This window comes from Temnothorax americanus, unplaced genomic scaffold (assembly GCF_048541705.1).
Source record: "Temnothorax americanus isolate GAGA-0224 unplaced genomic scaffold, ASM4854170v1 Scaffold1, whole genome shotgun sequence".
In the NCBI taxonomy this organism is placed as follows: domain Eukaryota; kingdom Metazoa; phylum Arthropoda; class Insecta; order Hymenoptera; family Formicidae; genus Temnothorax; species Temnothorax americanus.
The window spans coordinates 9,729,577-9,742,414 of record NW_027509230.1 but is presented as its reverse complement, the minus strand read 5'-3'; the positions used below and the strand labels follow the sequence as shown (position 1 = coordinate 9,742,414).

At 38.1% G+C, this 12,838-nt stretch overlaps 1 protein-coding gene across 6 annotated transcripts in view; it reads left to right on the top strand.

Moving 5' to 3' along the window:
• LOC143904254 (dystrophin, isoforms A/C/F/G/H) overlaps positions 1 to 12,838 on the top strand; it is a 483,734-nt gene that overhangs the window by 275,910 nt on the left and 194,986 nt on the right. For 2 of the 6 annotated variants that reach the window (XM_077418912.1, XM_077418830.1), the window contains one exon: positions 1,215 to 1,252. The exons of the other annotated variants lie outside the window; for them this stretch is intronic. In XM_077418912.1, coding sequence (XP_077275038.1) covers positions 1,215 to 1,252 — 38 coding nt within the window. The remainder of the gene's footprint in view (positions 1 to 1,214; positions 1,253 to 12,838) is intronic. 6 annotated transcript variants of the gene reach the window in all.

Here is a 12,838-nt window from a genome sequence, read left to right as displayed (position 1 = left end):
TTAACTTTTTACTCGACTTTAACCCGACATAACCTGTCAAACCGTTAAACTTTAACTTATTTGAATACCCCTAATAAGAATAAAAATAATTTTGCAAAATTATATCTTCCTTGAAATGTTTCAAGTGGACTTACTGACAATGAGCAAAAGTAAAAAAAGTAAAAAAAGAAATAAAAGATTTCCATTATATATAATAGCTTGGCATTGCAAAGCAAAGTTATTATAAAAGTTACGATAAAAATATGATAAAACAAGTTCTTAAACGTTCTCAAAATATTTTTATAAATCGCTTTAAGCGATTCATAAGTCAAAGATACAAATAAAGTCATATAAGTACAAAGATACAAATCAATATTTTCAGTGGCGATCGTGGCGCAGAGAGATGTGCGCTACTCTTTGAGCTCTTAAGATCCCAGTTCAAATCCAACCGCTGTATTTCATTCGATCGCCACCTCTCGGAAGGTGTACTGGCAAACCCACCGAGAGTAATATCTTGTCATGAGATTACTACTTGCCGTTCGGAATCGGCGTTAAATTGTAGGTCCCATGCATGTGACGTAAGGTATATGCAGAGAGATAGATATATTCACGACGCTCGAAATCGAGCAAAATGACAGTGATGATTTAATGAGCAACGGACGTATTGATAACGAAAATGAAAAGAATATATAGCTAAGTCAAATCGAAATTAGATGAATCTTGGAGTTCTTGATATTTTTGCACTGTTTTATTTTTTTATTTTTTGTAGCTGTGTAAAATATTTTCGGAAGGAAAGGGTTAATCGTCAAAATTATATCGAAAGAGATAAAAGCTCGGAAACTCGTCGTTGAGTACCACCCATAAAAATTTGTGAACGACGAAAGACTCGCGCATTTTTTTTATGCCAAGTAAAAAATGAATCTAATCCAACAGTAGCAATTTATTTTTAGAAATCAGTCTATTTCTCTAAAAGAAATGGCAATCAAAAGTGGTTTCGTTTAATTAAATTTTGCCAAACTGATAGTCACACCTGTTTGAGTTTTTTTTAAATCATCTTTTAATATATTGCGGTGTTAATGACTTTATATTTTGATGTATTTAGCAAAGCGATTGTTTCATAATGTGAAAATACTTTACAAATAATTTAATAATTTATATTTGTAAATGAAGAATAAATATAAAGTTATGTTTGATGTGACACGTCATAATTAATATATAATCTTTTGTTGTTTCAGGTGAGTCAAACATTATTGATCATCCGCGCTGCGTGAATGTAAGTAAAACCTATGATTATGTATAGCTTTATTAACCATTTCAATTATTATCGCTTATATTGCGTTTATTCAAGCGTTATAATAATTATACAAATAGTATCATTCGAAGTATTCTTGTCGATAAGTTTATAAACTATCGACAAATTTGTTGACAGTTCAATGAAGAGAAATGAAGGAAGAAAAACTTATATAAAGTGAAAATTTGCGAAATAGGCCTATTTATTTAAAATGTATAAGATAAAAAATTTTGTACACAGTCATGAGATATTTTTAAAGATATAATCGAATTAAGTGGCTAGTTTTTGAAAAAATTTTTTTTGTTTAACCACAAATTGCGCATGCGCAACACGATGGGAAAGGCTTGTCATTGTCCTGGGGAATCCATTTTACAATTTTCTTCCGGGCGAGCATTCTTTTACCATGCATCAAGCATCTAAAATATGAATTGAGAGAGAAGCTCATAAAGAGATTCTAGTGTATAAATTAAATTTTAATATGGCAAACTTCGTTTCGATTAGCGCATTTTTCTCAGATTAAATTTGCATTTACCTTTTATCGGATACTCCGCTGCAGGGTTCCATAAAAACGATAAAAATATCGAATAAATTATTACGCGCGCGCATATTTCACACATTATCATTTAATTCTTTAAAATATTCTTTATATCGCTTTCTTGTTTGCTCGCAAAAAGTTTCTCAATTGTCTTTGCAATTAGCAATATTCAATCAATTGTATTTGCTTGTATTTGAGCTTTGCCTTTTTTACGATACCGTTCTCATTCCGTAAATAAATAGTGCTATTTTTGCACATTTTTATTTTCATTTTAATAAATTTATATAAGTTTATCGACACACAAGAATACTTTGAATGATACTATTTATATTATTACAACGCTTGAATGACGCAAAATTTGATCTGAAGTATTTGTGATCACCTGTGAATAACAAAATAACTAATATATAATCTTATATTCACAATATATTTCATTTTTCGTTAAAAAATTAATATTAATTCATCGTTGCGATATTAACGGAGATAGCCTCGGGAAACAGAATGTCGATGCTACGTAAACGCGGGTGTGTAATGTTTATTCAAGTGGTCTTCCGAAAATCCTCCCAGTTCGTGGCCATGTTATTACTACAGTGTAACATATATTTACTTTGGATACTGGCAACTTCGTAACTTATATATCGTTTTGGAGTAACAGTGCGTTATGGATTGCCCTAGCGGAATCTAAATCGCTTAGTTATTTTGCTTCTCATCATTGAGGCAACATTTCCATCACGTCTTGTGTAATTGCTTTTACTTTACTTGAGTTATAAATATATTGATATTCTACGGACCTTTTGTAGAATCTTTTTCGAAGAAACACATAGATAAAACTCGAGCGAAGAATACTATTCTCTATATTTTGATAATAGCAATTGTGTATTAATTAAAGATGAATAATTAAACTAATTTATCGTTATCGGGAATTTTTTATTATTTTTCAAGCCACTATATTTGCGACACGTGGGGAATTCATATATGTATATTAATATATTCATTTGAAAAGTCATTTAAAAAGATTACGATAATTTTTCCAAATTAAAGTATTAGTGCGTTAACATTCGCTCGATCGTTTCCGTAACGGGCCGCACTTTCCGAGTGTCGAAAACATCATTATCGTTTAAGCTGCACGTTAAATGCTGCACGCGTCCAATCCCGCGTTAACGAATCGATCGCGGCTGTAGAAGTTCACAGGACGTTCTAGCGGCGATCGTTACGCTGTCCGTCCGTTCGTCGTAAGATTAACACGTTTCCACCTCGATCGTGTAACGGGCTCGCGAAGCGAGGCCGCAGGTACAAGCGAGTTCACTTTGCCTCGTGACCATGCCACTCCGAGGCGAACAGCAACGATCATCCCGTCCGGCGCGGCGCATCACGGGGAAGATCTCTTATATATTAGATCGTTTAGAGTTACCAGCGCGCGTCGAATCCGCGGCGGACTCGTAAATGTCGCTCATCTTTTACGACACGACCGGCGTTTCGGGTTACACCCGCAGTACATCACGGCGCCCCGCACATTACGAAGTTTTCGGGGAGTCTTACCGCTCACCGCGGCGCTGCCATTGTTCGCCCGCCGCGGCTCGTGACTCGCGGCCGAGACTCGTTTCCCGGCGGAAACGGACGCGCTGCGGTCGTGTCTCATCGCGTTCCCCGGTCTCGTCGAATCGTCGCGAAACGATATTTTCGCCCGACGCGACGCGACATGATGCAACGTGCGAACGAAACGAACCGCGAGCAGTGCCGCTGCAAACTTTCCCGCGTTGACGATAAATTTCCGACCGTGATTTTATTCCGCGAGTAAGTTCCACGTTGCCCAATTTTGTATACGTTCTGCGATTTATGTCTAGTCCGCCGTGTTCTCAAGGATTAGAGATATTTTGCGGCAAAGATCGATCTTTTACGAGATCGTTACTGATTCCGACATTGTTTTTCTTGCCACACCGGACAAATCATTTTGATTCTCATTTCATCGATGACGCGGTTCTTTTTGCGCGATAACGCAAAATTGAGAGAAAGTCTATCTAAACTGTACCTAATAGCACAACTTTATTGCAACAATATTGGGTCACAATATCCAAAAACGTAGACGCACTCTTTTTGAGCTAATATTGGCAGTGCACTTGCATTTTATTAATAACCAATATTAGCTTTGCATTGGGAAATATTAGCCAAGACATTCCCAATACAACCAATATTCACAGTCAACATGTTGCCAATGTATATATTGTGCTACTAGAGTATTGTGTTGATATATATAGGTAATGACAACATTTGACATTAAATTTTATTAAAATCACGAGCGCCGGTTGCATGCTCGGATGTCTTTTCTTTTTATGGAGCTTCTAAACTCCGGAATATCATGTTGTAAAACGAATTCGACATAGAAAGCGGAAAATCTCTTCAAGCATCCATGGTATGTACATCCAAAACTGCAATTGCTATATAACTAGAAGGAGGAGCAAAATTCTAAATTTTAAGCATAATAAAATATTATTCTGATTCTGAGTGCATGAATGCACATATCCAACGCGAACAGCGGAAATTCCGGTCGAGTTACAATGAAACGGGAAATATAACTGTTGGGATAAATTCATTTAACAACCCCGAAACTTTTGCTTTCAAGAGTTCGTAAATGACTGAGCACCCGAAACTTTTCATGGTTAACATATTCCCGAGTATCTCGTAATGCATTTTACGTATATATACTACTTTCGTTCATAATACGACGCATACATTTTCCCATTCTATAATGCGCATGTAATAACATATGAGAAAATCATTGAATTCCATCTCTTTAAGCAAAATGTGAAGGCTCTGATGGAAGTCCAAATAGTGGAAAACGGGCTAAATAATTATCCCTTTAAGCTTCATTACTACAGTTTTCTATATTATTTAACACTACCCACAAAGATTAATTAACAAAGAGATCTTTTAATCTTTCAAATTTTTTATTTTAATGACACTTTATACGATTTTCTAGCTAAAAAAGTAAAAAGAATTAAAATGTGTAGCGAATTATAATGCTCTCCGTGAGGTAGGTTTAAGGAAACATTTCTTTGAAATATTTGCTAGAATTTGCTATCTGAATAAGGTGCGATGACCGTTAAGAACCCAAAGTTTTTCGCGAGGAAACGAAAAGAGAATACCGAGAAAAGACCGACAATGTCGCAAAAAATACTAGATAGAAGCCAGCGACAAAAAAAAATAAAATCCCTGCACGAAGCAAAGTCATTATTCCGGGGAATCTTTTCCGACCTCTACTGAATTTTTTTTTTTTTTACCCTTAGTCTGGTCGGTGTTGTCGTTTCAGTAAGGGTCAGGTACAACGAAGAGTACTCCGCCGATTCCGCTTCCGCGAAAACTATATCCCGCGCTTGCACCTACGCTTGTTATTACTTTACATATTTGCATTTTTGTTGCGGTCTTCCTAATTGCAATTACGTATACATAAGCCAGTTCTCTACGCCGAGAGAGACGCGGCAAGACGAAAATCGTTGCAGGAGCACTCTGCGCGATTTAACATTAAAATCTCTGCGGTCTCCGAAGTCATTATGGTAATTTAGCAATTCCAATTATTTATACTACTCGGGATTTCGCTGTTTTTGTACTTAGCATAGCTCTAATCTTACATTTTGCCTACTGATTAATCTGCTAGAAAGAAAAAGAAACAGACGGAGGATAAGATAGAAATTTCGTTTGAATTAATTTCGAAGAAGTTACGGTACTTTATATTATCTATATTTGATGTAATTGAGGTACACTTAAACTTTCCTTTTTATGTAGGCATTTATTCTCGTAATATACAAGTATATACTCACTTTTATTAAGGTCTGGCTGATCCACTTGAATTAAGATATCTCTCGCCGCGCGTTACCACGAACACTCGTTCCGATAACACTCTAATTGAACAGCAACGAATCTATCGCCTCCTTCGAAATAGACTCTACATATGCACGCTGTTTCGATAACACTGCTGCCGTGTGAGCTATTTCGATACTACCATCTATATATTCATCGCATAAGAGTATCGATTTGTTGGATTAAAGGTCAGTCGCGAAACTTTCTTACGTCAAGCTCTCTCGTTCGCGGCGGTCTTCCTCCATATGTTTTTTCAAAAAACATATGACTTGGACCTCGTAATTCTTGGTCACAGCCAAACATGGCTATGTTAAAAGAGAAACAAGTTTCTTTCTTCTCTACCCAATACGTAGGGTTTATTTTATTTCTATAAAGTTAATTCTGCGGTACCATTCGGCAGTTGAGAACTGGGAATCCTCAAATCTCAAAATTTAAATATAAAAATCAGTCTAATGCTTACGTGCATGTAAAACAGAACATAAAATAGGAAGGGCAAAAAAAAACGAAAGAAGAGGAAGAGGGTACCGTTATAACTATTACGCAACGCTTCGCTGATCTCCCATCGACCCATGTGGTTGCGTAATTCCATCGGTCGGCTATGGATCACAGCGTGGATCGACCACCGTGTAAGATACCATACGCGTACCACGCGTACGCGAAAAAGCATCATCCGCCGAGAAAAATTGTGGCAGCTGATCTGATAGGGGTCCGAGGAGGAAACTTATGCGGATCGGGCAGGTATATATATCGGGCCAAGGTAGAGACCGTGAAAGGACGACGGAGAATGCCGGGGAGTTCACTCTCCTTCTCTCGATTTCGAGGTCGACTTACGTACACGAGGCGCCATCGCTTCAGGGTCGATTTATTTCTTCCTCCTCTCGTTTTCCGTACCACTGCTCATTCGTACGTATACGTATTTACGTGCGCACTATTCGTACCCACATCGTCTCTTTTTCTCACGATTTCTGCTTCAATTCTTCCAATGGGAATGTTCACCGAAGTTGATATGTTCAATTCTGTGATACAATATTATCTATCGTTTTAATGTATACTTTTTAGCTCATAATTTCTATCTTTTTTTGTCTTACTGATAACAATATTTAAATATTCGATTAACATAATGTATATAGATATAGGATTCTTACATATTTTTATGATAAATTTGTAGTACGGAGGAGTTACCGCTATTATATTATAAGTATATGGAAGGCAAAGCAAAATATGTGTGAGGAGGAAGACAAGGGTTTGATGTTAATTCTCGGTTATGGAACGTAATCCTTATTACTGCATAATGTTGAAAAAGGGACTCTCTTCTTGTCTACATCCTCCACCATTTTGCTTTTTTAGTATGAACTACATTTTCCTATAAACTGTATAAATGCGGGACAATATGAGTGTTTCGAATATATCTAATTTAAGGGAATGATTTAACGCGCAATATTTTTTTTCCCCCAATTATTAAGTAAAACGTTAATTAATATTAGGGGAGACCGGGGCTTGTTGGCACAGTTTCGGCATTTGAATTTTTAAACAACCAATTATCATGATTAAACTACTAATATGATAATAGAGAAACCTTTCTCTACATTTTCATGCCAGGAACGTTCCCGTATACTGTATAGTTTCTTTGTAGTAAGTGAAATAAGAACATATGCTGCATTGTAGCCAACTTGCCCCGATAGTAGGGATAGTTGGCTATGCGACAAAAGTCCATGTTAAATTAATGAAAACGTAATAGAAACACAAAACGGGTAACAGATATGTACTTCTTGATAAAGATTGTATCTTTTAAAGTTATTTTATAATGATCGAATAGCAATATGCTGTTGCAGAAAAACAATTGTAAACTATTTTAGATCTTTCCTCTTCAATATAAAAATATTAAATAAATATATATCTAGCTTCTCTATCAGCATTGTAGGTAGTAAATCACACAGGTCTCACGCGCGCGGCAACAACAAGTCAAGCTAAGCGTGCCTTGATATGAGCCAATATATCCCATCCCTAATACATACGTTTGATTTCAGTCATTTTATTACAATAAATTACCGTTGTTCCTTAAAATAACATGTATAGTAACAGAAACTTTTCTTTGAACTAATGATACGTCACTTTGATTTATTTCTCAAGCTGAAGAACATTAATACGATTTTTTCAAACGCTCGAAAATTTACTTGCTACCTCTTGAATGGGAATTTTCTCTATTTCTATCGTAATGCTTGTTTGATTTAAATAAAACTTTGGGAAAAGTACCCATGTCATAAAAGAGATATTTTGTGATAACTTTTCCATTGTTTATTTCGCTATAAATACATAAACGGAACGCATTGCCAACTTGCCTCTTGTGCCAATGAGCCCCGGTCTCCTCTAATAGTTGAAAAAAGGCGATAATCTCATATGTCTACATTGTATGCATTACGAAATTACTAGAAGCTGCAATGAACATAGAAGAATAGAGCAAACAAAGCACATATTGTTGAAACTATTAGGAGAAAGAGACTAAACGTATTACATACATGAACAGCAATGTATGATGTGTGTGTGTGTGATCTTTCTTAATAATCTAAATATATATTTTTAATTAATTATACAGAGGATACTATGTGTCGTTTAAATACATCGTGTGATCATCCAGTGCTCTGAACACAATTTAATATGTTATTAACAATTGTTTTAGGACCGGTTGTTCCAACTTGTTGGTAAACTAACTAATAGTTAAATCATATATATATCTTTGTCTTTCCTGTAAATTAAACAAAGATAGACATATGATGTAACTATTAGTTAGCTTACCAACAAGTTGAAACAACCGGCCCTTAACTATATTATTTTACACTATCTTTGTTGTAAGTTTATATAGTTCCCCTATTGTTTATCTATAAATAACGTTATTTCCAGACACGGCTGTACGGGCTGTATAACTCTCAAAGGTAGCATTTATGAGATTAGTACCTTTGAATACCGATTTATGTACATTGTACTGGATACAACGTAGGCGTCACCCACATTCTAGTCTCTGTAATATTCACTTCATTGTCCTCGTGTGTACATATATCGTATATGTACCTACAATAAGTCGCCTACTGAAATTTAAGCGTAAAAAAAAGTCATAATCGCTTTACCGAGTCCTTCTAGAACATAAAATGACATGAATGCGTCATATACGATGTATCCATGTTTTACATTGTAAATTTTGTCGCGCCGATTGTGGTAGCGCGATACTAATTATATTATGTATTGTGTGAATTATATTACGCAGCAAACAATCGTCATTATCTTGATTAGTTGAAATATTTCCATTTTCTCTCTTGCACATATAAATTATTACGATAGGTTTAATCTATGAATCTTTAGAATATTTTTTTGTGCGATAGACGTAAATGTTCTGTAAATTTGCAATGTAATTTGCATTTTAATATACTTGTTCCTTAAGTGATTTTCGACAACAATGTTCTCGCTTAGCGAACTCGCGTAGTGAACTGGGTCACCCATTTCTTAGAAATCAGACGAATTAATATAAATGAATCGTTTTTTGTTCGAACGCTTGAAACACGCACGCAATTTATACGAAGTAGAGCAGAGAGACAGCTAATTTACATTAATCAATATCCAACCTATCTAATTGTTTTCGTTAATCTACGTTTGGAGGCAACGATGAAACGCCCTCCTCTGTATCCGCGAAATTGCCTGATATTCCACTTGTCAGGGTCTGTCTTTTCCATAATCTAGCCCACTCTCCTGCTCTCACACCCCTGCTCACCACGTCCCTCCCTTCCACCTCCTCCTGTCTTCTATTGCCGCATCCTCATCCTCATCCTCATCGCTCGCTCTTGTTTCTTGTCGCCCAGTACATAGCATTCTCTCTCGCTGTTTCTCTCTATCTCACGTAAAACATATACACGCTGTCTGTGTCTCTCCCCTACGCGCAACCTCCACACTCCCGTCCTTTTTCTTCCATCTCTCTCTTTCTCGCTTTTGCTCTCGCTCTCTGTCTGTCTGTCTGTCTCCTTCCTATTCCTCCGCTTCTGTCTTACTTCCGCGCTCTCTACACGCCCGTTCCGATCCTTCTCCTCGTCCCTACCAGTTCAGCCTGTTCCCCCTCGTGCCGCAACACGCCCACGTGTCACGTGGTTGTGTGGGTGCACGTGCACGAAGCCGCACACAGTGGCACACGACCGACCGCCACGGCAACGGAGTATACGGATGCGGAGTACCTACAGAGTTGAGGGTACGGGCGACAGTGCCGCGTACACACCACAGCGTTCCGCACTCATGCCTCGCGTTCTCGCGTGATAGATCGCCCGCGCCGGTATCCTCTCGTCGATCCATCCGCGATCGATCCGTCCCGCGCCTCTCCCACAGGGTTGATCTCGCGTCCCGCGATAGTTCGAAACGTTTGCTCGCGCGCCGCCGCCGCCGCCGCCGCCGCCGCCGTCACGAGACACGCGTCAAAAGACGTACAAATTCGAAGATAACCCGCGATTGCTCGGTCTCCGCGCGCGCGAGATGAAAGCAAGGTCGCGAGAAAATCCGATCGTCGAAAAGGATCGGGGGAAGAAGAGGCGAGGGCAGCGGCCCCAGCATATGAGATACGGAATGTTTCTTGTGAGCGTCACGTGTCTTTGATCTTCCGCGGGACACCGTGATTCTTTACGTATACATCCGGAATGGCCGGCTGCCTCCGCGAAGATGATATCGGAAGCAAAGAAGATGGACCTGCGGAGGATGACGAGAGGAGTATCTTGAGATCCGGCTGATAGCTGTGCGGTACACGAAGAGAACTCCCGCTGCCTTTGTGACCATGTGCTATATTTCTGAAAGCCGAGCGTCACGAATTCAATATTTAGAATCTGTGGCTACCGCGGACTGACTCGAAGCTGACAGTTTCATGATGAAGATGAGCCGATTATTCGGTTACCTCGAGAGCAAACGCATGGCCGCTATCCGAGCTAAGAAGAGCCTCGGTGCATAGGTGCAAGAGGTGCATATCGTTTTATAATTGATATACGACCGGAATAGCTTCTTTTTGTTCGTATATTTTTGATACGTTATAAAAGCTTCGCGTATTGCAGAAGCGGAAATGAGATATCGGATCGGTTTTATGGTCCTTTTTATTTCGTCAAAATAAATATTGCATTTATCTTCTGGCAAGAAATGGAAGATATTAAAGATTTAATGTTGATTTGAAGTTTTCTTATTTCGATAAAATACGCGGAGAACATTTCGAAAGATAAAAAAAAGACGTAAATCTAATTAGCGTTTAACTTAACAATATTTTTGTGCTGCAGACATAATAATCCTTATTGCATGTTCGCATTCCTCGTCTCGAGGGAAAACGAAACGAGATGACGATAACTCAAGAGGGAACTTTATAACGATGAGTGATAGTGAATTATAATACTCCCGTGATCGTACTGTTGTCGCCGTGCGGAATCAGTGGAAGGAGTTTTACGGTGCCTCCTCGATGTCCTCGCCTTTAATGTCATCAAAGGTTGAAGCGTGGCCCTGGGATCGACGAGACACGAGTCGCGCCCAGGCACAGTCGAGCGAAAAGAAGAAGGCCAGACTAGACTTAAGACTAAGGGGACCGCTCTCGAGGTGTTCGAGTGCCAATAGAAACGTCCGAGTGTCGCGAAAGAACGTACGGACGGGAAAGAGCCGAGGGAACTTGACGGTGGTCGAATTCGAGAGCGCGGTCGTCAGGGTAAAGTGTTCTCGAGTTCTCGCTGGCGCGCGCGTGTACACACGTGTCTCCGTGCTCGCGAAAAGATGCTGCGGCGGACGATTCGATAGTAATTGCACTGGCTTCGGAGAGACCGCTGCTGGGTCATGAACTCCGTCAGGTGGAAATTGAAAGACGCTCGGTCCGTGGCAAGCTGTTCCTTTCGACTAAACGCTACGGTTTTGCACGCCTCGCGCAGGACACATTTAATTCGCAAACGTTCCTGAACTCTAACAATTGTTTTAATGACCGTTTAGATTTTGTAATACTAATATGCAGCATGCGGAATAGCGCCAGTTGAAAAACGCATACATATTGTATATTCTTACGGTGTTTTGTTACGAGTGCTAAATATATGTGGATATGTATATGTGCCATTGTGGATTAATGTGCGAATGTGTTAAAAGAGTGCTTATATTGTTCATCACTTGGAAGGCGAAAGGTTTTCACTTCTTTAATGGGTTATTTCTTGTCAGGATAATTAACTGATTGTTTAACAAAAGTAATTACTACGTTTATTACGAAAACTCTAGTAATTTGCTTATACACTTAATCCGTTTTTCATATAATTATACAACCACGTAATAATATAATTCAATTAGTTCTAATTATACAGGCGCGAAAATGAGATTAAATTATTGCTTGTCTTACTGTTTACAAGGTTTAGGTATAATATTTCTAATGAAATATGAATTACGTATAATGCATTTTTTTTTTATAAATGTTTAATAAAAGAGATATTAAATTAATTTTAGATATCAATCATAACGTTTTAATTTTGTAAAACAATAAAAATAATGTATTACAAATAACTAACATTCAAATATTATAAAAATTTCAAACCGATTTTATTATTTTTATTACACATTTAAATGAAACATATGGATATATATACAAGTGTCCTATCAATTCTATCATTATAAAGCTCAATAGAATAAAAATTATGTTTTAAAATATAACGTAATATAAAAATTTTCAAAAGAATTAAATATTGAAATTTATTAGTTATTTGTATACTGATATCGTGCATTAACAAATTCGAATGAAAATAACGAAATTCCTGAATCTGACATTCGCGCACACAAATCGTGTATCTGTTTGCTCGGACCATGCGTGTTTGCTTATGCATCCAAAGGGAATAGCTCCGAGCGAGGCAACCGATAGGATTCTAGATAGAGTGGACGAGAAAATTGGGAACGATCGGCAACTATTTGCCGAGTATTTACTCGAGTCTGTGTGAATATCCACATGGTCGAGAGGACTCGTTCCGCCGTTCGGCAGGTTCGCGGCTTGGCAGATATCACGCTCATTAAGTTAACGCTGCGCATCGTTCGGAGAACCCTCATAGTTCCCGAATGAGCGAATTTTATATCACTTTCGGTATCACTCGTACTTAGCTTATCGGTCGAGACGAAACCGCCGCACGGAACTTCTTTTTTTTTCTTTTATTCGCGTC